This window comes from Garra rufa, chromosome 12 (genome assembly GCF_049309525.1).
Source record: "Garra rufa chromosome 12, GarRuf1.0, whole genome shotgun sequence".
Lineage (NCBI taxonomy): Eukaryota > Metazoa > Chordata > Actinopteri > Cypriniformes > Cyprinidae > Garra > Garra rufa.
Window position 1 is genome coordinate 47159830 of NC_133372.1, and position 24343 is coordinate 47184172.

The 24343-nt window shown below is 38.7% G+C and overlaps 3 protein-coding genes across 8 annotated transcripts; 2 read left to right on the plus strand and 1 right to left on the minus strand.

Annotated features, from left to right (window-relative positions):
* Positions 1 to 1670: 1670 nt before the first annotated feature.
* LOC141347365 (tumor necrosis factor ligand superfamily member 11-like) lies at positions 1671 to 5953 on the minus strand. Its single transcript, XM_073852369.1, has 4 exons — positions 5645 to 5953; positions 4202 to 4237; positions 3961 to 4075; positions 1671 to 3887 (listed from the first exon to the last, which is right to left on the minus strand). Exons 1-4 carry the CDS (start codon positions 5750 to 5752, stop codon positions 3463 to 3465), a joined length of 684 nt encoding a protein of 227 aa, XP_073708470.1. The 5' UTR covers positions 5753 to 5953; the 3' UTR covers positions 1671 to 3462.
* Positions 5954 to 6381: 428 nt separating this feature from the next.
* On the plus strand, positions 6382 to 12122 carry mtrf1 (mitochondrial translational release factor 1). The gene is made up of 9 exons (XM_073852318.1): positions 6382 to 6895; positions 7086 to 7174; positions 8482 to 8563; positions 8639 to 8746; positions 8819 to 8991; positions 9080 to 9197; positions 10522 to 10658; positions 10815 to 10913; positions 11874 to 12122. The coding sequence occupies exons 1-9, from the start codon at positions 6595 to 6597 to the stop codon at positions 11973 to 11975; spliced, it is 1209 nt and encodes a 402-aa protein (XP_073708419.1). The 5' UTR covers positions 6382 to 6594; the 3' UTR covers positions 11976 to 12122.
* Positions 12123 to 13344: 1222 nt separating this feature from the next.
* Positions 13345 to 24137, plus strand: LOC141347416 (uncharacterized). 6 transcript variants are annotated; one of them, XM_073852424.1, is made up of 24 exons: positions 13345 to 13697; positions 14225 to 14300; positions 15620 to 15710; positions 16018 to 16080; positions 16159 to 16224; positions 16319 to 16354; positions 17479 to 17550; positions 17633 to 17719; positions 17794 to 17862; positions 17954 to 18007; positions 18928 to 18963; positions 19050 to 19112; positions 19182 to 19250; positions 19322 to 19411; positions 20271 to 20345; positions 20422 to 20499; positions 20626 to 20709; positions 21205 to 21267; positions 21917 to 21979; positions 22647 to 22709; positions 23229 to 23300; positions 23378 to 23486; positions 23591 to 23693; positions 23787 to 24137. In XM_073852424.1, exons 2-24 carry the CDS (start codon positions 14288 to 14290, stop codon positions 23801 to 23803), a joined length of 1536 nt encoding a protein of 511 aa, XP_073708525.1. In that variant the 5' UTR covers positions 13345 to 13697; positions 14225 to 14287; the 3' UTR covers positions 23804 to 24137. The 6 variants fall into 6 exon arrangements, with proteins under 6 accessions (XP_073708525.1, XP_073708526.1, XP_073708527.1 ...); XM_073852425.1 differs by lacking the exon at positions 13345 to 13697 and having other exon boundaries at positions 13722 to 14300; positions 19053 to 19112; XM_073852426.1 differs by lacking the exon at positions 13345 to 13697 and having other exon boundaries at positions 13722 to 14300; positions 17482 to 17550.
* Positions 24138 to 24343: the final 206 nt, after the last annotated feature.

A 24343-nucleotide genomic window follows, 5' to 3' on the forward strand; every position in this document is an offset into this window, starting at 1 on the left:
GTTTAACCCAAATATTCCTGACAGCTGTTTAAAATGTAAACAAGATATTGGAACCCTTTACCATTGTATGTGGGAAAAAAAGTCTGAATTGCGAGTTTATATGACGCAATTCAAAAAAAAAAAGTCCGAATTGCAAGATGTAATTGTGAGATAAAAAGTGGCAATTACTTTTTTTTTATTCAGTGGTGGAAACAGGCTTCCATACTTTCCATAAAAAGGTAACTTACACAATTAGTAACTATTTCATGGAGTAATGCAATATGCTTTACTTTTAAAAGTAACTTTCCCAACACTGGACTCTGAAGCTGATCTTTAATACTTGTCAGGTCTGAGCTGAGATGGGTCTGATATTGCTCTTATACTGTAATGGCAGCTGAATACAGTGAGCATCTCCTGCGGCGTCTGTGTGTTCTCAGTGTGTCTCAGTGTGTCTCAGACGGTTTGTCCGGCGTCTGGATCTCACTGTTTGAGTGCAGCGCCATCAAACCGCCTGCGGTCAGTCTTTATGTCTGTGTTTGATGTCCGTGTTCAGATGTTACTTGAGTGTAAATCTTGCTGCAGATCAGAGGCTGGACTGTTTGACTGGTCTGTGTGTTTTGTTATTGTGTCATGCTGGATGTTTGATCCTGATCTTCAGCTCTCGTTCAGACGCTGTTTACTCCGTTCTGCTATTTCTGACACATATACGGCCTGCACTCGATTGTTCAGCGTCTATTTCTAGCCCTGCCCATGTCAGAGGAAGTCTCACACATTGTGTTGCTGGACACAAACAGGATGAGACGCTCGCATGGGTATTTCCCAAACGATCCGCCGCTCTGCTCCTGCTCTAATGATGTTCCTGATGAACACTGTGAAGGTTAAACCTGCGGCGCTTGAGCTGCTGACCGTGGTGCTGAATCCTCACGCCGTCACGTGACAGCGACAGACGAAAACATCCACAAACCCTTGTGAAGACATTATCTAGAGTAGTATTACAGTGGTTTGTTAGCCTTTTCTCCTGGGTGAGTCAATACGAAAAGTTGTTTTTTAATGTGGTTTTGGTCGGGTGTGTCTCAATCTCTGCAGTGATTAACATCTTTCTGCTGGACCATCTGTGGCTGATGACTGTCCAGGATGTTCACTGTAAATCACACACTGAGTTATGATGCTTTCTGTTCTTGGTTTACCAGGATGATGAAAGACCTGAGACCTGAGAAAATATAGGTGACCTTACACAAATCACCACTGAGACCTACAGCACTCACTGCAAGAAATGCTTTTCTAGACGAGTAAAAAATTAGTCCAAATTAAATGATTTTTGGCTTAGAACAAGTTAAATAATCTGCCAATGGGGTAAGCAATGTTTTTTTTCAAACAGAAAACAAGATTATTTTTCTTACCTCATTGGCAGATTATTTTGCTTGTTCTAAACAAAAACTCACTTAATTTTGACTTGTTTTTTCTGAAAACAAGACAATAATTTTTACTCATCTAGAAAATCCTTCCTGATTTAAGAATTTTTAGATATTTTGGCAGTAAACCAGACAAAAAAATCTAAGCAAGTAAAGCATTTTTTGCAACGCTTAACCAGCATTTACCTGTAGTTTAGAACTACTACTGTATTTTGCTTTAAATAAAATAAATAAATAAATAAATTCAACTCAAAATAAATAAGCATCCAAACAGCCACACAGAATTAATCCAGTTTATCCAGACACTTACTGAAACTAGGAAAACAAAGTGCAAATACTTTGTTATAATTGTTTATGGCAAAGTATCTGCAGTTATTTTAGAAACTTGAATATCTCTCACTATTCTATATTCTATTTTATCACAACATTTTGACCAAATTCTGAGTCTGTTGAGAAGTTGAGAAAAATTACATTTTTTTGGTAAGTTGTTATACTCTGTGTAAGCAAAGTCAGTTTGATAACATTATTAAAGAGAAAATCCTGTCCAGGGCAAAATGACTAGAACACAACATGAGGTTTCAGAACTAAAAACACATCACACGTGTCTGTAACTGAAGACAGAAAATTAAGGTCACTTTGACATGTTGGACTTAATAGTAAAACATCATATATATATAAATATCCAAAGATTCATTTATAATTCATGTAGTCTTGAAGCATGTAACCACTAATCCTGCTGAAGACAGACGTATGGGCCGAAGTCACGATCGCTCTAGAACTGTGTGTTTCTGTTTCTCAACACGGCTGTTTTTCTTCCGTCTGACGTTGCGCAATAATAAATGTACTGCTGAGAACAGCTAAGACCGGGTCATAAATAATCATACAGAAAAACACAGATGAAGATGCACCGGTGTTCATCACATCACACACATCCACCAGAGAAAATACTAAAAAGTGTTTATTAGTATGCATACAACATAATCCAGTTAAATATGTGCATTATTTAAAGGGATAGTTCACCCAAAAATGAAAATTTGATGTTTATCTGCTTACCCCCAGGGCATCCAAGATGTAGGTGACTTTGTTTCTTCAGCAGAACACAAACCAAGATTTTTAACTCAAACCGGTGCAGTCTGTCAGCCAAATAATGGCAGTGGATGGGCACCAAACCTTTAAAAGTAAAAAAAACATGCACAGACAAATCCAAATTACAACCTGCGGCTCGTGACGGTATAAAAAAACGGTATACTACCGTAAAATTAAATGCAATGTCCAACACAGTTTTTCACCGTATATAGAAGGGGAACTTACCGTTAACCATTTCACAGGTTTTTACCGTAGCATTTTTACAGTTTTTTACAGTTAAATTCACTGTCATTTTTTACAGTGCAGCGTTACACAAGTAGCGCTCTGGTGTAGAATACGCAAACGCCGTAAGGGGAAATCGGTGAAAAGTCCCGGATGAGTTTGCGCAATCAAACGTAATCTTTTAGCTTTGAATCAGTTTGAACAATCAGGATAAGCGCAAGTGATTACCATTTTGAATAGCCGCTATACCCACAGTCTCTGTGCACTGTGTAAACAATGAGTGTCGTATTCATGTGACAGATCGCTTCCGGTGTTTGCGTATTCTACGCCAGAGCGTGTTCATGTGTAACGAGCGGATGATGAGCTCGTGCTCATGACAGTTGGACATTGCTGTATGCATCAAAGGTAAAAAATGATATAAATACTGTTCAGTTTCTTGCAAAAACCGATCGTTTCATGTCTTAGGACATCAATGTATCGTCACGAGCCACAGGGTGTAATTTGGATTTGTCTGTGCATGTTTTTTTACTTTTAAAGGTTTGTTGCCCATCCACTTCCATTATTTGGCTGACAGACTGCACCGGTTTTGATTAAAAATCTTGGTTTGTGTTCTGCTGAAGAAACAAAGTCACCTACATCTTGGATGCCCTGGGGGTAAGCAGATAAACATCACATTTTCATTTTTGGGTGAACTAACCCTTTAAAAGCAATGCATGTCTATTCAGTTGAAATCTGGAATGTAAAATCCACATCGAGTCGTTTCTCATTTGCTGATCCTGAAAGCACCAAAGTAGCTTCCTTCAGCTTCGGGGTCGAGCATCCATGAGTTGGAGACGCTGACGAACAGAGCGTCTCTGGGCCGCAGCGAGAACACGCCGCCCTGCTGCTGACAGCACATGTGATATCCTCCTGTCCTCCACACGCGTGTGCTGCCCGTCTTCATCAGCACCGGCGAGCCGGACGCCAACCGCTCCTGATGGACGTACTGAATGAGCTGCACGCCGCTGTCGGACGAACCCGGACCGGAACCGGCGTCCGTCTCCAGACTCTCGTAGTGACGGAAACAGGTTTTGGCGTATATGTAGTACAGGCCCGGTTTCTGGACGAGGATTCGTCCGTCGCGGTAGCCGAAGTGGGACAGATGACCCTGGTCGGGGTTCCAGTGGAGGAGCGTGGCACGAACCACTCCTGAAAACAACATTATCAATCACATATACAACAAAAACACTAAGACTTATGGAGATTTGTGTGGAGTGTTTACTTTGCATCTGTCTGGATGGTTTGATGGGCAGGTGAGCTGCTGGCGTCGACTGTCTGCGTTTATTTTCTTTGTCGTGTGTCAGTCTCTCACTCAGGACGGTGTCTTTAACAACAGCCTGTTTTAAAACAATCAAAACTCATATTCTTCTGAGATCTTCAGACTGATGTTTCTGAAAATGAGGGACACTTGAACATATTTACACAACAAAACAACTGAAAAGCAAGCAAACAAAACCTCGTACCTCAGTGTTGTTTTTCAGCGCTGTGACTGAATCTATCTGGAAGAGATTAAAAACAGGCAGTAAACAAGCCGTCTTCAGTCGCATCTTAATGGGAAGCAGGGAAATGGCAGAGTTCTGATGGAAATTGATTCCACGTTCATGAGTCACACAAACCCCCTGCAGATCCACCAACACTCCAGCGATCACTTCACACTCATGAAGAAACCATTAAAACATGAACTCACTCACCGCTGCTGAAAACACTGCATTCATCTGTGCTTACAGGTTTAGATCGGACAGATTTAAAGGGTTAGTTCACACAAAAATTAAAATTCTGTCATTAAGTACTCACCCTCATGTTGTTCCGAACCTGTAAGACCTTCGTCTTCAGAATACAAATTAAGATATTTTTGATGAATCCAAAAGCTCTCTCAAGGGTCCTTCCACATTTAAGGCCAAGAATGCTACCAAAAACATAGACAAAATAGTCCATGTGACATCAGTGGTTCAATCATAATTTTATAAAGCTATGAGAATACTTTTTGTGCAAATAATAATAATAATAATATCACAACGCATGCACGTGCTTTCCTCTAAACGGAAACAAAGTGTGGTGTGCACGTTGTGATACTCTCCAAAAGGAGAACAATTGTTGAATAAAGTTATTCTTTTTGTTATTTTTGTGCACAAAAAGTATTCTCGTAGCTTCATAAAAATACAATGGAACCACCGATGTCACATTTAATCGATGTCCCTACTACCTTTCTTGAACGTGGAAGAACCCTTGCTGTCTGTGGAGGGTCAGAAAGCTCTCGGATTTCATCAAAAATATCTTCATTTGTGTTCCAAAGATGAACAAAGGTCTTATGGGTTTGGAACGACATGAGATTGAGTAATTACTGACAGAATTTTCATTTTTGAGTGAAATAACCCTTTAAATATGAATATTTACATGACCAAATCCTTAATGATTTCTAGATAAAATCATGTTTAAAATCAAGTCACATTGTTTTGAAACAGCTTCTCAGTCATAAAAAGGGAATTAAGGGAATAAATGTTGTAAATTCAGCTGTAAAGCAGCTCTACAGAAGATCAAGTGTCTATTCAGATCAGTTCGGGTTTTGATTCAGTTCAGTTCAATAATAATCGTCAAAGTCCATCAGTTATTAAACTAATGCATTTCAGCTATAAAGCAGCTCTACAGAAGACAATTTTGTTTGTGATCATCAGATCATTTCAGATCAATAATAACAGTGTTTTGTGATTATTTTTAGAGCTGAATATAATTATACAAATATATATTTAAACTAGACAATTTTTGATTCAAATTCACCGCCACTTTTCATAAATAACTCTGTAACACATGCATAGATATAGAATACGGTAAAGTCCATACCAGAAAGTCTATGCATGTGCATTAGCAGTGTTCTTTAGTGTATGTGTGTAGTGTGTAGTATGCAGTACCTGTGTGATGTATCCAGTGCAGTGCAGCAGGAGGGTCACAGTGGACACGAACTGAATCAATCCGATCACAGTCACAGCCGCGAGCACGCGCGCGTTCCATGAGTCCATCCTGACTCTGAATCCAGCTCTAGAGCCGCCTCTGATCGCTGTCTCTGTCTGAAGGTTGTCCTTACCGCTGATCCGCTCTGTGGAGCCAGAATACGGTCTTTATCCTCTGACAGTCATTAATAGGGAGTTGTGTGTGTGTGATTGGAAAACGCGCACTGAACTCTGAGCTGACACTGTGCTGAACTCATATGAGCGAAATAAGTGCAGGAACACTGACTGTGAGTGGATGATCAAGTGAGCAGATGCTTTGGACCGATTCCATGAAACGCCTCATAAACGCGCATATAGACTCATGTGGACTACACATCCCACAATACAGCGCGGCGAGTTTTTTTCTTGATTATTTCTCTAGGGGTCGCTAATCTTAGTTAATTTTCCTGTTTTATTAGAAACATTTGTACGACAGCAAGCACTGTAACTAATTATGAGTATTCGTACTTGTCAAATAAATTAAAAAGCTCCGCTGCATTCTGTATAAATTCTAAAATAAACGTCGTGAACTGGTGTTAAACAGAAACGACTGTGATTAGTCCATCCTGAGCACATTTGACCAATCAGAGACAACGCCGGTCGCTAAGCTCCGCCCACAGCGCATTCCAGTTCCTGTTTTCTAATAGCCATGTGTTTTCTCGTGTAGAGGTTGAGTGACCTTTATTTTCATATGGACGATTGGTTAATATCAAGTTATTATGACTAATAATGGATATTCATCAGTCCGCAGGGAATGATTATTTAAACGATCACAGTTTAGAAGAATAAGTTTCGCTGTAATGGTTCGCTAGCTGCTACTAGAGAAGCCTAACCGGACTGACTGACATCTGGAGTCGGCTAAAGTGCGGCTGATGGCGGCTCTGGTGCGGCTCGTGATGCGCCTGTCGCCTCGTGTTCAGACTGTGAGATTCTGCAGCTCAAACGGACACAAAACCGATGATCTCCTGCAGAATGAGGCGCTTCAGAGACACATTAAACGCGTGATCGATGAGCAGAACGGCATTTCTAGTCGGTTAGACAGCGGACAGGTGACTGAGTCTGACAGGAGAGAGTTAAACCTGAGACTAGTTGAAATGTCGAAGGTGGTTAAAGCGTTTGAGAGAACTCAACTAGCCCTCAGAGAACTGACAGAGATACAGACCCTCATTCACAGTGAGTGACTGACCTCTGAGTCCATCACTGTCAGCAGATTACTAACACTAACTAATGACAGTTCATAATGTTTGATAAACAGGAAGATACAAAATGAATCAGTTCTGAAACATTGTTTCAGCTGTAAAGCAGCTCTGCAGAAGACAGTAGTATGCTGTAATTATGTTCAAATGTTGTTCATGTGTTACAGACACCAGAGCTGAAGACCAGCAGATGCTTGTGCTCCTGCGAGAGGAACATGAGGAGCTGAGCAGAAGAGCAGAGAAGCTGAACAAGGAGGTTTGGACTGTTCCTCAGATTTACATTTTAGGAACTTGACTAATCTGGTAAGAAGTGTTAAAGGAATAGCTCACCCAAAAATCAAAATGTTCTGAAACAGTGCTCACCCTCAGGCCATATAAGATTAGGATGAGTTTCGGGCTGCAAAACGATTAGTCGTGATTATTCGATTCAAAATAAAAGTTTATGTTTACATACTATATATGTGTGTGTACTGTGTGTACAGTAGTCAACGTTTGAAGTGGATCAAAAAAGTTGTCCTAAGGCAAGAACGGATATTGTTTTGGTTTTAGGACAACTTTGATGAAAGGTTTTGATCCACTCTAAATGTTGACTACTGTATATAATACACACATATATGTATATGTCAGTGAAAAATGTTACATTTATATGTCAAATGTTTATGTAAAATATGAAGTATATGCATAAGTGTTTGCATACAAATACATACACATATTTTAAAATATATACATATATGTGTGTATTTATACATATACACAAATAATATGCAAACATAAACTTTGATTTTGAATCGATTAATCACAACTAATCATTTTGCAGCCCTATTTCTTCATCAGATTTATATAAATGTGTCATTCCATCACTGTCTCACCAATGGATCCTATGCAGTGAATGGGTGCCGTCAGGATGAGAGTCCAAACAGCTGATAAAACATCACAATAATCCACAAGTAATCCACACCACTCCAGTCCATCAGATAACATCTTGAAGAGACAAAAACTCAAACAAATCCAGCATTAAGACATTCTTAAGTAAAATACATTGAGTCTGTAATTCATAATAAAGCTTCCTCCAGTGAAAAAGTGGTCTGGTCTGAATCAGGAGAGAAATCTGCACAGATCAAGCACCGTTTACAAGCCAAAACAGCTCTAAACAAATATGTGGCTGGATTTTAATGTGAGAGACAACTGAAGATGGACTTTTTCACTGGAGGAAGTGTTATTATGGACTATAGACTCGTATTTGAGTTAAAAATGTCTTCATGATGGATTTGTTTGAGCTTTTGTCTTGTCCAGATGTTAGCTGATGGACTGGAGTGGTGTGGATTATTGTGATGATTTTATCAGCTGTTTGGACTCTCATTCTGACGGCACCCATTCACTGCAGAGGATCCATTGGTGAGACAGTGATGGAATCACACATTTCTACAGATCTGATGAAGAAACAAACTCATCTACATCGTGGGTGAACACGTTTTCATTTTGGGGTGAACTGTTCCTTTTAAGTAAAAAAAATAAATTAAAGAGTGTCAGTGTTGATTACACGTTTTTCTTTAACGTTCTCAGCTGATTGAGACGCTGGTTCCCGCTGATGATCTGGACAGCAGAAGTGTAATCCTGGAGGTGGCAGCAGGACGGACCACCGGAGGTTTGATCATCTTGAGATCAGATGCGAGTCATTCTCTGGCGGTGGTTTGATGAGTGTGTCTGTGTGTTGATGTAGGCGACATCTGCCAGCAGTTCACCAGAGAGATGTTTGACATGTACCAGGGCTTCTCCTCCTATAAGCACTGGGACTTTGAGCTCTTCAATTACACTCCGGCGGAATACGGTAGGCTGCGTTACCCATCATCCTCTGTGAGTCCGTGTTGAGCGTGTCTGATGGTGTGCTGTGGGTCGTCAGGTGGTCTCCATCACGCAGCCGTGAGGATCTCCGGTGAGTCTGTGTACCGCTGGCTGAAGTTCGAGGGCGGGACGCACCGGGTCCAGAGGATTCCTGAAGTGGGTCTGTCCTCTCGCATGCAGCGCATTCACACGGGAACCATGACGGTCATAGTGCTGCCGCAGCCACGTGATGTTAGTTAGAGCGCACCATAGCCTTTTAATAGCATTCTGTGTGTGTTTAGTTCAGTTGTGAGAATCATAATGTTCATTATCTCCTCAGGTGGATATTCACATCGCAGCTAAAGACCTGCGGATAGACACGTTTAGATCACGTGGAGCAGGCGGTCAGAGCGTCAACACCACTGACAGCGCCGTACGTGTGGTTCACCTGCCCACAGGTGCGTCTTCAAACTTTCTGCTTCAAGTGCAATCAATAGCTTGTTTCTAATTTGATTTATTTTGTTGTTGTTGTGCCAGGTCAGAAATTAACAGGGGGTTGTGATAAAAAAAAAAAGTCACCAATATTAATTCAAATGCCCACAAAATTCAAGATATTATTGTAAAAAAAGTATCTGGTTTTTTATATTATAACATATGCTCTGATCAAGCATAGTTTAGGTGTAAAAGAGCTGTGATCATGAGTTTGAGCACGACTGCAAACATGTTAGTGATTTTAAACAAATGTTCAGCAAACATAATTTCAGTCCCAAAGAAATAGTTTTTTGAGAAAAAAACATTGCAGGATTTTTCTCCATATAGTGGACTTCAATGGTGCTCCGCTGATTAAAGGTTAAAAATGCAGTTTTAATGCAGCTTCAAAGAACACATAACCGATTCCAGCCGAGGAAGAAGGGTCTTATCTCACAAAAATATTGGTTATTTCTTAAAAAAACTAAAATTTATATACTTTTTAACCTCAAATGCTGGTCTTGTCTAGCTCTGTGATGCACATGCGTACTCTGTGTATTCTGGTTCAAAACAGGTATTTTGAAAAACTCCCATCTCATTTTCTCCTCCAACTTCAAAATCATCCTCCATCGCTGCAGAAGTACCGACCCAGTGTTTACTAAGTGAATGTGCAAAGAAGATCAAACACCCTTTACAAATAGGTAAAACAGTGATTTAGGGCAATTTTGAAGTTGGAGGAGAAAATAAGATGGGAGTTGTTCAACACACCCTAACTGTCTTGTCAAAAAGTGTATAAATATTAATTTTATTAAGAAAATGACCAATTGTTTCACTAGATAAGACTCTTATTCCTCAGCTGGGATCATTTAGAGTCCTTTGAAGCTGCATTTTTAAACTTCAATCTGTTGAGCACCATCGAAGTCCACAATATGGAGAAAAAAAAATTCTCTTTAAAAATGACTATTCTTTGCAACTGGAAGTGGATCAATCCTTTAAGTGAATTCCATTTGACTCAGTTTTAAATAAGTTTTTACTCTATTTTGCCAGTGAAGATAGTTCCAAACTAACCCATAGCTGAACTGCTGCACAGCTCTGTTTTCTGAACCAATCAGCTGCTTTGAATGAATCAGCTGACAGTGGACTTTTTAATATTTTGTCAAGAATTTTCTTCATCAGTAGATGTGGATCTTTCAGATGAATTGGAAGTGCTGACTGGTTTTGATCTCAGTTTAGGTGGTCCTAACTACAGCACTAGTCTGAGTGTCACAGGTCTGGATTATCATGTGGTTGATCTGGACTCTCTCTTGTTTTCAGGCACAGTAGCCGAATGCCAGCAGTATCGCTCTCAGCTGAAAAACCGTGATACGGCGCTGCGTGTGCTGAGAGCCCGACTCTACCAGAGCACCGTGGGACAACAGAAAGAGCAGACGCACGCCGCTCGCAGACAACAGGTGAGCTTACCTGTCAGATCACATGTTCAGTCAAGATGATCACACTAAATACAACAAACAACCCTTTACTATAGTTATAATCATGAGTGTAGCACTGACATGTAATACTAACATGAGCAGGCTTTATTACGTTGTAAACGTGTTTGTGTCTCTCAGGTCGGCACTAGATCTCAGTCGGAGAGAATTCGCACTTATAACTTCAGTCAAGATCGTGTGACGGACCACAGGATCGGATATGTGACGCGTGACATCAAGGTAATGCTCTGAACCTGTGCTGCATCTGCCGCTTAACCCTATAAAACAACTGTATCATGAGCTTCTAAACGATCATCATGATCAAACTTAGCTGTTTCACACTAATATACAAACAGAAAGTCTTTTAGTGTAATTGTGCAAACGTGTGTTTTTGCTGTCAAATGTTGACTGATTTTGATTTTGAAGTAAAAACATCAGAATAACTGTAATTACATTTTTAGATGAACACTTACTGGACTGAAGCAGCTTGTTTTTTCTTGATTCTCCGTTAATCATTTTTGAAACTCAAATCTGATCATCAGGGTTTTTTTGAGGAACCTTTGTTTCCAGAAGCTTTCACTGCTTTCACCTCAGTGGAGGAATAATCTTCCCAAGCCTCTAAAACATTTTAATTTAATCTTATTAAGACTGTTATTGGAGATTTAGAGTGGCCACTGATATTTAGATCATTTTATGTCAGTATCTGCTGTACTGCTATAAAGATCTCATTTACATTACAAGCAGCAGAAATTCATCATATAAATATCAGCAACTGCCACAAATTGCATATTTCTCTTAAATAAAAATGAGATGTTTTTCCTCCATATTCTCACTGTATCAGACTATATGAGCCATAAAAGCTTGATGGAACAAATATGATACTTTACTTAACACACATATGCAAACTTTTTTTTATTTATTTTGTTTTTTATGATTTTGTCAAAAGGTTCCATGTAAGAAGCACATGTATCTGTTTGACCACATAACTACAAACAGGGGGCGCATTTGAGTCTTGTTTGGGAACACTTTTGTTCAGTTCCATTTGAATCCATTAATTGTGTGTGTGTGTGTGTGTGTGTGTGTGTGTGTGTGTGTGTGTGTGTGTGTGTGTGTGTGTGTGTGTGTGTGTGTGTGTGTGTGTGTGTGTGTGTGTGTGTGTGTGTGTGTGTGTGTGTGTGTGTGTGTGTGTGTGATTGACAGGAGTTCATGAGAGGAGGTGAGGCTCTGGAGGAGGTGCTCAGACTCTTGCAGGAGAACCAGGAGAGAGAAGCTCTTCTGAAACTGGTGCAGAACATCAGCTGATCCTCAGGACAAACACCAGTCTGAAGATGCTGTGAAACATCATCAGTGAGACATTACTGACCTGAGGATATCGAGTAAATATTGTGACTTCAAGACTGAAATGTTATGTACATATTTCCTCTCATTAAATTATACTTTATATTTTTATGATCAGCTTCATGTCTGCATTTGTCTGAATTGATACAGATGTTACAGTAGATACCAAAGGTGCAGGGCATCATTTAAGTTTACAGAAAAGTATCTTAAAAATAAATTTATTTATTATATTTGTTTGGAGAAGTCACAGAACATGACAGTTTCTGCAGGTATTAAAAAGCAAAGTCTGCGATGCAGTTTACTGACTGTAGTTTCCAAATGTTTTGTTTTGTAAAAATTGATCAAAATGAAGTTTATGATTGAAACAAGAACAAATATCTGCCAATGGGGAATGAAAACCTTGATTTAAGTTTATTTTTCTGACTCTATTGGCAGATATTTGTTCTTGTTTCAATCATAAACTCACTTCATTTTGATCTATTTCTCTTAAAACAAGACTTCTTCCGAAATTTTGCGTCTCCTTGATTTAAGAATCTTTAGACATTTTCACTGGAAAACAAGACTAAAATACAGAGGAAGAACAGCAGTTTTGCAGTTTGATCAGAAGGTACAGTAAAAGTTATTTTCATATTCTAGTGTGTGATAGCAGAGATATTCAAGCCTTAAAGGAGTAGCTCACTTCCAGAACAAAAATTCCTGAAAAGTTTGCCTTAAAAAAACAATTTCTTTACGACTGAAGAAAGACATGAACATCTTGGATGACAAGGGGCTGAGTACATTATCTGTACATTTTTGTTCTGAAAGTGAACTACTCCTTTAAGCTATTTAGTTTTTTGTAACAAATCACAGAGTTATTGAAATCCATTGGACGTTATATTTTCTAACATTTTAAAAATGTTTAATCCCTAAATATTTACATTTAGAGAACATTTTGACCTTGTTTTCTCTTCAGTTTAGTCTTACTTTCACCTTCATCAAACTTGCAGAAATCCTGGAAAGAGACAATATTCGGTGTCTGATCTTTAAGGGTTTGAATATTTGTTTCTTAAATTATAAATAAATAAGATTTTATCCTTGAGTTTATGTTTATTGTGGTCTTTGTATTGTGACATGAAGCAGAAGAAGAATGACAGCAGATGAGAATCTCTGGATTCCAGCACTGGTGATTCTGTTCTTCAGACGACGAGAAAGAGAGAGTGACGACTCGCCTGATCGACAAAGAATGTGCGACACGTTCCGCTGATCTACACGCCCGTCAATAAAAACACGCCTGGACTTGAGATATGAACCTCTCCTCACACTGGAGGAAAACAGGTGAATCAAATCTGACAGTTCAGTGTGAATACGAGGATGTGATGACACTCATGTGTGGATCATTTCTGAGTAAAACTCACATAGCTTCTGATCAGAGTAAGAGTAGATGTTTGAGTTTGAGTCGTCAGTGTGTTTGTGGTCTGATCTGAGTGAGTGTTTTTCACAGTGAGTGCATTAATAGGATAACGAGAGTGTGTTTGTGCTGAAGCAGCTGAGAAACTCACCGTACAGGTTTGTGTTGTGGGTTGGAGGTGATGAGATCAAAGTCCTCATTGGCTCTGACAGAGAACAGGGTGTGACACAGCAACACTTTCACACCTTCACACACACGCACTCACTCTCCGACACACTCCAGCGGAGACGCACACACAGGTGAGTCCAAACACTCCGCTCTATGTCCGTTTATTTCAGATTGGCCGTGCTACATTAATGAGTTTACGTTTCAAATATATGTGTAGGTACTAGATAGTGCTTGCTTGTGGCTTGATGTCTAAATGTAATTTCCAGACTGTTATATGACGTCTTCTGTCTCATGATCGATCATGAACTCGTCTCACGGTCAGATTGAGCATCTGTGAGATGAAGAGCACATGTATGTACAATATTAAATGTGTGTTAGTCTGTGAGCGGTGGGATCTGGTAACGAGAAGCTGCTAATCAGCAGGGTGTGTAGTGATTGTTTCTGAGGGGCGTTTGCTGGTTGATCAGGACGGGTAACTTCACGTCACACCCTGAGAAGAGGGAAAAGGGCTGAAAATACGAGAACAAAACACGCTCTTGGCACCCACCTCAAATATGCACGGCTACACGCCTTCAGCGCAATTTACGTCGGCACGCATTATATGTGCCGCATCATGACATCTGTCAATCAAATTAAAGGAATTATTGCTTTCACACAGCTTCAGAACAACAGAGGGTGTTGATTTCAGAACACTGCCCTTCGGATTCACATCTACAACATCATGAGCAAATCCAGTAAGATCCCTTCTTTCTTTCACACAGATGAAGCCTGTCAAATACATAATAAGTCTTAAGTAGCACGGGTATATTTGTAGCAATAGCCAACAATTACACTGTATGGGTCAAAATGATCAATTTTTCTTCAAAAATCATTAGGATATTTAGTAAAGATCATGTTCCATGAAGATATTTTGTAAATTGCCTGCAGTAAATATATGAAAACTTAATTTTTGATTAGTGATATGCATTGCTAAGGACTTCATTTGGACAACTTTAAAAGCAGTTTTCTCAATATTTAGATTTTCTTGCACCCTCAGACTCTAGATTTTTCAAATAGCTGTATTTCAGCTTTCAGATGATGCATAAATCTCAATTTACAAAAACTGACCCTCATGATGGGTTTTGAGGTCCAGAGTCACATTTTACGCCAAAACAAAAAAAGAAATAAATATTGAATTATATTTTGCATAAAAATGAAGCTTTTTAAGATTTAAAATATTTTGAGCATTGTGTGACATTATTTTCATGATGTTTCCTCTCAAAATCTCATTACTGTAATGCAAAAACACAAAAGTTATGCTACATGGTGGAATTAGTTTTATTGCCTTTATTTATGCTGATTTTGATCAACAAATATACTGTATTGGAGTAATCAGTTATACCACTCACAATAATGGAAATTACAACAAAATATGGAGAAAATGTTTTGGGGGAAAAAAGCTGTAAAAACAACTCATTTTTTAATCATATTTTATATTATTAAGATTTTTGACGATTTTTTTGGCAAGTATATATTCTCTTTAAATTCTCTTTTAGTTGCCTAAATTTCCTCTTTTGGGGGATCAATAAAAGAACAAAACGAATGCTAAAATACATCATTTTGTAAATAATATATGTGACCCTGGACCACAATTTTTTAAATTAAGATTTATACATCAACTGAAAAGCTGAATAAATAAGCTTTCCATTGATGCATGGTTTGTTAGGATACAACGATAATTGAAAATCTGGAATCTGAGGCTGCAAACATCTCAAATATTGAGAAAATTGCCTTTAGCATTCGCCTTTAGTTGTACAAATGAAGTTCTTAGCAATGCATATTACTAATCAAAATTAAGTTTTGATATATTTACGGTAGGAAATTTATAAAATATCTAAACGGAACATTTTTGCTTATTGCTACAAATATACTTATTAGTTTTGTGGTCGGGTCACATATATGAAGTAATTTATATTGAATGCAAATGTTGATGAGATTAATCCCACACACACTCAGACACATATAGGCGTGTACATGTACACGTGTGTGATGATGTTGTGTCAACATGTTTAAGGTGTGATGAATGTGGACAGCGGCAAGAAAAGAACTGTCCTGAAAGACAGCAGCTGGATCAGAAGAAATGCAGAGGAGGACGAGCCCGTCGAGTATGATTCTCACACACACACGCACACACACACACACACACACACACACACACACACACACACACACACACACACACACACACACACACACTCACTCTCATTATGGGCTCATTCCATGGGCGTAATGGATTTTCTATTGTACAAACGTTACAAAAAATGTCCCCCCAAGGTCAAAATTTACTGGTATTATTATACTTGTGAAAACAGTTGGTTCCTATAATGTTGGGAATACCATTACACACACATATATATGTGATGTAGAAATTAAATGCTCCTAATGTTCATTCCTAATGCTCCTTTTGTATAGTTATGATCCCAACCCTGGTAAACTGGTTCTGAGTCAGAGGAAATCACTGGATAATGTTGACAGGTGGGAGTCATTTCAGTCAGAATCATTTCAGCAGCTGTTTTTCATATTAAATCACACTCATGTTCTGTGTGACTACAGCAAACCGGCGGAGGCTGATAAAACCCCAGTGAGCTCTGGGACGTCCATCAGCTCCTTAACCAAGAGGTGCCTAAAAAACACCTTCAAAATAACATAATCTACATATATCTCTACTGTATGTATGATGTGTAATGATTTATCTGTCTTATTGCTCTTGTAGATACGGTAGCAGTCAGGAGCCGCTCAACAAAACCAGGTTGGTTTAGATTGGATTAGGTTGGTTTGTGTCTCATGACTCAGATTATCAGTCGTCTCACTCTTCTTGCAGTGTTGCCAACTTATTGTCAGCTAAATGACATTGTGATGCCACATAATCAGTGTTGGGGGTAACGCAGTACAAGTAACACAAGTTACGTAATAATATTTACTTATATAATATATACGTAATAATATATACTTTTGTAATATTAATTTCCCCAGTGTTGGGGAAAGTTACTTTTAAAAGTAATGCATTACAATATTGAGTTACTCCCTAAAAAAGTAACTAATTAAGTTACTTAGTTACTTATGGAAAGTAATGCATTTCGTTACTTTTGCGTTACTTTTTAAATCTGGGCAGGGCTTGCTCGTTTGTTTTTAATATAAAAAGTTGTATTTTTGTCAAATGTAAAAGCCTTTTCACACCAAAAGCCTCAGGCTTAGAGAAAAGTAAATCTCCGTCTGTACAGTAGACCGCAGAAGAAAAAATGTCAACTCTTCAGCAATAAAAAAAGAGGAAAACAAATGTTAGATTATCTTGAGTCATTTCTGCTTATTAGTATGGATGAATTGGATCATCGAAGGTCGGCAGCAAAGACATCGGTTAATAAAATGGGATTAAATACATAAAGGATATTTGTATTATTGAACATTTAATTACTGCAGGTTTGTCAGTTGAATTTAACAGTTTTTAGTGAGTGAGATGAATCAATGCATGTTCACATTTATTCTAGAACTAAAGGAACATCTTACTCACAATTTCTCTCAACATGGAGACAGGAGAGCTTTTCATCAATAAATGGGGGAAAATTAACTGGTGTTACTTATTTGAAAAAGTAACTCAGATATTTTCTTGTCAATTAAAAAGTAATGCATTACTTTACTAGTTACTTGGAAAAATATTATTACATAACTCGCATTACTTGTAATACGTTACCCCAGCACTGCCTGCTACACACCTTTTTTGTGTAATTTAGAAGGAAAATGTGCCTTTTTAATATCATTTGAGTCACAGTTGCTAAATAAATTTAAAAAATAGCTAAATTTGCTGCTAGGTGCTTTTTAAAGAAAAAATGTCTAGCATAGTCTGAAAAGTACCATTGCCCTTCTATCGTCCCACAGCAGCAGCAGCACAAACACTAAGAGCGGAGCCGTCGCCCCCTCATCGCCCTCCAAACCTCCGGTCCCTGCCAAGTGAGAGCCACTGCTTCACACAGAACATGCTGCGATCGGGCCGCGTGTGAGTCTGCTAACCGTGTGACTCGCTCTGTTGCAGGAATCCGACGCTCAAGACTCCCAACAGCAGCTCCAGCTCCAGCTTCACGGCGCGGGTGTTCTCGGGCGCAAACACCAGCGGCGCACCGTAAGTACAGAGTCAACACAACTAGAGCACTGCTAACAGCTCAAGTTATTTTCTGCTCATGTTTGTGTGTGCAGGCTAAGTCCTGTTAAACGAACATCCGGTGAGAAACTTCCAGAGGTCACACCGTCTCGAAATACTAACGGGTGAGTCGAGTGTGTTCAGTGATCAATGTAATGCAATTGAGTATTTCTACAGTCCTGTTTAGTTGATTTGCACGTGTTCATGTTTGAACAGACTCAAGACCAGCAGCAATGGAGCGCCTCCACCGACTCCTCCACCCTCCGTAACGTGAGTCTGATTAATGTGTGAACTGATCTTCACACTGCAAAAAATGCTTTTCTTACTTAGAATTTTGTCTTGTTTTCAGCCCAAATATCAAACAATTCTTAAAGGGGTCATCGCCCATTTTCCACAGGTTCATATGATGCTTTAGGGTCTTAATGAAAAGTCTATAATATACTTTGGTTAAATTCTCAATAGTAGTGTAAAAAAAACACCCTTTTACTTTGTCAAAATCAGCTCTGCAAAATATCAACTTGTTTTATTGCATGGCCCTTTAAATGCAAATGAGCTCTGCTCGCCCCGCCCCTCTCTGTCATGGGATGATGAGCCGTAATGTTTACTTTAGCCACGTTTTGCCGCGTTTAGCAGTGAAACTTGCCAACAAGCACATTATTGAGAAAGGCCATTTGCTAAGATGCATAAAAAGCCTTTATACTCACTTCTGCTGTGGGTGAAGCTGCATCAGGAATGATTCACACGATGCATATGTAGATCGGGATCGGCGCTTTCCTTTTAAAAATGAAAGTAACGTTATCCTCAGATGTCGGGAATAAATGACGACTGCTGTGTTCATGATTACATCCAACAACAGAACACCTCAATCGCTCAATTAGAGTCTTCCTCTGCACCTGAGTCACACAATGGAGATCAGAGTCGGACTGTTTCAGCTCGGTGAGGGCGGGGCTAAGGTAAGGCGCTCATGTCAATCAACTATCAGGGAGGGGCCTCTGTCTGTGTGTCGCCACACCCACAAGAACCTAATTTTGACTTGTTTTTCTGAAATCAAGAAAATAATTTTTACTCGTCTAGAAAATCTTTCTTGATTTAAGAATTTTTAGATATTTTGGCTGGAAACGAGACAAAAAATCTAAGTAAGAAAAGCATTTCTGATTGCGTAACATTATCTGTGTGTGTTTGTTAAACAGCGTCCCGTCATCACCAGCTCCTTCAGCCACGTCCACGTAAGTCCTGTTCAATCAAATCCAGATCTGAATGATAAACTCCTCATGTTGTGCTTTAGATGAAGATGTTTTTGTTGATTCGGCAGCAGTGTGAAGAGTCCTGCCGTCACGTCTCCTGTGATCCAGCCTGCCGTGAAGAGCTCGACCAGGTGAGATTCATCCTCCATCAGCACACCTCATGAATCTCCATCGTCTGACTCTCTGCTCTTTGTTCTCAGGAGTGAAAGCGTGTCTGTCTACACTACGCCGTCTAGCCTGGTGTCCACGTCCTCAACATCCTCGACTCAGTAAGTGACTTTACGCTGACACTCATCTGAATGTCGCATCGTGATTTCTGACTCATCTGTTCATGAAACAGCACCATCATCACAAACACCAAAACATCCTTCTCAACACTGGAAGAGACTCCAAAACCTGTGGAGAAACCCTCAGAGGACCTGAAGCTCAGGTAGAGCCCATGTGACGCAGAACAAAAGTTCATAGCAATAGTTCAGCCAGACATAAACAAGCTGCAAACGTGCTCACCCTCAGTTCACCCAAGTTTGTTTCTTCATCAGATTTGTAGAAATGTGTCATTCCATCACCAATGGATGTGAATGGGTGCCGTCAGAATGAGAGTCCAAACAGCTGATAAAAACATCACAATAATCCACAAATACAATCCAGTCCATCAGTTAACATCTTGAGAAGACAAAAGCTGAAACAAATCCATCATGAAAACGTTTTAACTAAAATACACTCCATAATCCATAATCTATAATAAAGCTTACTTCAGTGAAAAAGTGGTCTGGTCTGAATCAGAAAAGAAATCTGCACAGATCAAGCACTGTTTACAAACCAAAACAGCTCTAAACAAATATGTGGCTGGATTTTTATGCGAAAAACAACAGGAGATGGACTTTACCACTTGATGAAGCGTTATTATGGATTTTAGACTAGTATTTTAGTTAAAAACATCTTAATGATGGATTTGTTTCAGCTTTTGTCTTCTCAAGATGTTAACTGATGGACTGGAGTGATGTGGATTATTGTGATGTTTTTATCAGCTGTTTGGACTCTCATTCTGACGGCACCCATTCACTGCAGAGGATCCATTGGTGAGACAGTGATGAAATCACACATTTATACAGATCTGATGAAGAAACTCCTAATCTTTTCTTCTTAATTGCACAAAAATGGGGGGGAAAATCTCAAAAATGGAAGCAGTCTGCCTTTTCATTGAAAGATACAAGTTTGATATTTTAATTAAACAGATGTTCTTTTCGTGATGACTTTAACGTGTTATATTCTTGTTCATTCACATACAGTGATGCCAGTTATTCTTCAAGTCGTTCTCCATCAGCTGTGACTGTGAACACGCGCTACAGCTATCACACTCCCAGGTAAAGCTGCCATATACTGCACCATCATTCACTGGAGATATTAAAGGACACTCACTCATGATGTATTTTCCATCAGCGCTCCGCTGGATGATCTTGCTGACACTTTATTGCCGACTCGAATTGGAAGCATTCAGTCACAACCCGTCAGATCAGAGTAAGATCATGTCCTTGACACACACTCTCTGCATCAGATCAAACACACTAGACTTTATTAAAACTCATTTTCAGATAGTATTGATGATGTTGACGCATATATGAATTTTTGGTTTCTTGATATCAGGACGCAAGTCAAGACTGTTTATTCAGAGATTTCCCCCTCGTCTCCAACTCTGCGCTCTCCTCTGCAGACACTGGAGTCCAGCAGGTCAGAGATTCTCATTCATGAAGTTCAGAGACGGTGCCGATGAAAGTTCTTTTTAAAAACAATGCATTACAATGTTGCATTACTCCATGAACAAGTAACCAATTGCACTACTTAAGTTTTTATGTAAAGTTATGTGTTAAATGTGCATCACCTAAGCTGATCTTGCTTGTTTATTTTTAAAAAAGCTGTAAAGTTATATTTTTGACAACTATAATGGCCCTTTCACACCAATTAACACACCATTTATATGAATAAGCCTCAGGCTGAAGAAAGAGCCTTTGCACCTGACTCACAGTTTCTCTCAACATGAGACAGCTGTCAGTGAATTCATGGGAAACAAAGTAACTTGCATTACTTGTTTGACAAAGTAACTCAGATATTTCATTGTAATTTACAAGTAATGCATTACTAGTACTAATCTGATTACATTATTTGTAGTGCTTTACCCCAACCCTGTGTTGATGCACATATGAATTTCTGTTTTCTTGACATCAGAACTCAAGTCAAGACTGTTTATTCAGAGTATTCTCCCTCATCACCGACTCTGGAGTCCAGCAGGTTAGAGATTCACGCTTTAATGAAGTTCAGAAAGAGTGGTTTTATAAGTAATGCATTACAACGTTGCATTACTCTATAAACAAGTAACTAAATGCAATACTTAGTTACTTTAAATTGAAAGTAATGCATTGTTACTTTTGCATTATTTTTTGTCTCCTAAGCAGGTCTTGTATATTTATTACTAATGACAAAAAAGTTATATTTTTGGTGACTATATTGGCCCTTTCACACCAAAATTAAAATGATTAAGCCTCATGTTGAGAGAGTAACTAATTACACTACTTTTCATCACCTAAGCTGATCTTGCTTGTTTATTTTTGATAACAAAAAACCTAAAGTTATATTTTTGCCAGCTATACTGGCTCTTTTATGCCAGAATTTAAATGAATAAGCCTCAGGCTGGAGGAAGAGCCTTTGCACCTCACTCAGAATTACTCTCAACATGAGGACAGGAGAGATGTCAGTCAATAAATGGGAAAACAGTAACTTGCTTTACTTATTTGGAAAAGTGCAATTTTAAAAGTACTGCATTACTAATAACTTTTTTTTTAAAGTTATCTGATTGCATCATTTACGATTACATTATTTGTAATGCTTTACCCCAACCCTGTGTTGATGCACATATGAATTTCTGTTTTCTTGACATCAGAACTCAAGTCAAGACTGTTTATTCAGAGTATTCTCCCTCATCACCGACTCTGGAGTCCAGCAGGTTAGAGATTCACGCTTTATTGAAGTTCAGAAAGAGTGGTTTTATAAGTAATGCATTACAACGTTGCATTACTCTATAAACAAGTAACTAAATGCAATACTTAGTACTTAGTACTTTAAATTCAGGGAAAAGTAATTGTTACTTTTGCGTTATTTTTTGTCTCCAAAGCTGGTCTTGCTTATTTATTATTAATGACAAAAAAGTTTTTTGGTTTTTTTTGTTGACTATATTGGCCCTTTCACAACTAAATTTAAATTATTAAGCCTCTTACTGGATGTTCTAACTAATTACACTTATTTGTATCACCTAAGCTGATCTTGCTTGTTTATTTTGTAACAAAAAGGTTATATTTTGGCCCACTATGGCCCCTTTTATGCCAGAATTTAAATGAATAAGCCTCAGGCTGAAGGAAGAGCCTTTGCACCTCACTCAGAATTACTCTCAACATGAGGACAGGAGAGAAAAGTGAATAAATGGGAAAACAGTAACTTGCTTAACTTATCTGAAAATGTAACTCAGATATTGCGTTACAATTTTAGAAGTAATGCATTACTAATTACTTTTTAAAAAAGTTATCTGATTACATAATTTATGATTACATTATTTGTAGTGCTTTACCCCAACCCTGTGTTGATGCACATATGAATTTCTGTTTTCTTGATATCAGAACTCAAGTCAAGACTGTTTATTCAGAGTATTCTCCCTCATCACCGACTCTGGAGTCCAGCAGGTTAGAGATTCACGCTTTATTGATGTTCAGAAAGAGTGGTTTTATAAGTAATGCATTACAACGTTGCATTACTCTATAAACAAGTTACATTGCAATACTTAGTTACTTTAAATGGAAAGTAATGCATTGCTACTTTTACGTTACTTTTTGTGTCCTAAGCTGGTCTTGCTATTTTATTATTAATAACAAAAAAATATATATATATTTTTGGTGACTAAGGGCCCTTTCACACTAAAATTTTAATTAATAAGCCTGAGGCTGAAGGAAGAGCCTTTGCACCTCACTCATGATTTCTCTCAACATGAGGACAGGAGAGCTGTCAGTGAATTAATACGAAAACAAAGTAACTTGCGTTACTTGTTTGAAAAATGTAACTCAGTTATTTCATGTAAATGTAACAGTAATGCATTACTAAGTAACCTAATTATGCAATTTCTGATTAAGTAATAATCTGATTTGTAATGCTTTACCCCAAACCTGTGTTGACACACACATGAATGTCTGTTCTCTTGAAATCAGAACGGTTTATTCAGAGATTCCTGCATCATCACCGACTCTGCGCTCGCCTCTGCAGACACCGGAGTCCAGCAGGTCAGAGATTCGCTCATTCACGAGGTTCAGGGGTTTATTATTTAGTCCAGTGTGCTGTAAGTGGATGTGTTGTGCAGGACGGTCAGCAGTCGGGATATTTGTACGGTGTGTGGGAAACCCATCGCTGGATCAGAGAGGATGATTCTAGATGATCTGAAGATCAACAGCCACACGTCCTGCTTCAGGGTAAAACATCAGTCAGTCTGGATGTGAATCTGATGCTCAGAGCTGAACTATGAAGTGACGTGTGTGTGTGTGTGTGTGTGTGTGTGTGTGTGTGTGTGTTTCAGTGTGCGGCGTGTCACTGTGATCTCGGCAGACTGGAGGCGGGGAAGTCTATCTGGGTTTATCGTGAGCGAGTGAACTGTTCAAACTGCTACAGTAAAGTCAGAGGTAATGCGGTTCTTCTAAACCTATTCTAATAATATAATTATACCTCATACGACTATCATAAGACATACTGACTGCTGATTTCATTTGTTTCAGGTCAGTGGTATATCTGAGGTGGACGGGGTCAATCTACACAGAGACACTGAATATTAATAAAGACAATAATTCAACAAAGATGATCATATAAAATACAGTTGATTAAGATTTGCAATGGCATAAGGATAAATGATATTTTTAAGAAAATGTTTACAGTATTTATATAGTAATGATTCTAATGCTTTCTATGGTTATTAATGGGCAACTCTTTGATAAATCATGAGAATATATACTCAAATATACAAATGCAACCTGTTCTCTTATTTTCATTGAGTGTAAGTGACATTAATGTTCTGTAAGCCAACTTAAAACATGATATATGCACATAATAAAACTATAATCTGATTCTGAGTTCTGTGTTTATGCAATTCATTAGATGTGTGTGTGTGTGTGTGTGTGTGTGTGTGTGCACTTGTGAGGACAATTTTGTAAAGTGAGGACATTTTGGCCAGTCCTCACATTCTGAGACCCCTTTAAAGGCCTGTTTGAGGGTCAAGAGTTAGTTTTATGGATAAGCACTTAGTTCTGATGGGTAGGGTTAGGGTGAGGAGCTAGAG

Coding starts and splice junctions, on each gene's coding strand:
- LOC141347365 (XM_073852369.1), bottom strand. CDS start 5,752: ATGGACTCATGGAACGCGCGCGTGCTCGCGGCTGTGACTGTGATCGGA. Junction 4,238..5,644: donor GCACTGGATACATCACACAG/GTACTGCATACT, acceptor AATCTCTTCCAG/ATAGATTCAGTCACAGCGCT. Junction 3,888..3,960: donor ACCATCCAGACAGATGCAAA/GTAAACACTCCA, acceptor TGTTGTTTTCAG/GAGTGGTTCGTGCCACGCTC.
- mtrf1 (XM_073852318.1), top strand. CDS start 6,595: ATGGCGGCTCTGGTGCGGCTCGTGATGCGCCTGTCGCCTCGTGTTCAG. Junction 6,896..7,085: donor GATACAGACCCTCATTCACA/GTGAGTGACTGA, acceptor CATGTGTTACAG/ACACCAGAGCTGAAGACCAG. Junction 10,659..10,814: donor ACGCCGCTCGCAGACAACAG/GTGAGCTTACCT, acceptor TGTGTCTCTCAG/GTCGGCACTAGATCTCAGTC.
- LOC141347416 (XM_073852424.1), top strand. Junction 16,225..16,318: donor ATCAGCTCCTTAACCAAGAG/GTGCCTAAAAAA, acceptor TTGCTCTTGTAG/ATACGGTAGCAGTCAGGAGC. Junction 20,346..20,421: donor TACAGCTATCACACTCCCAG/GTAAAGCTGCCA, acceptor ATTTTCCATCAG/CGCTCCGCTGGATGATCTTG.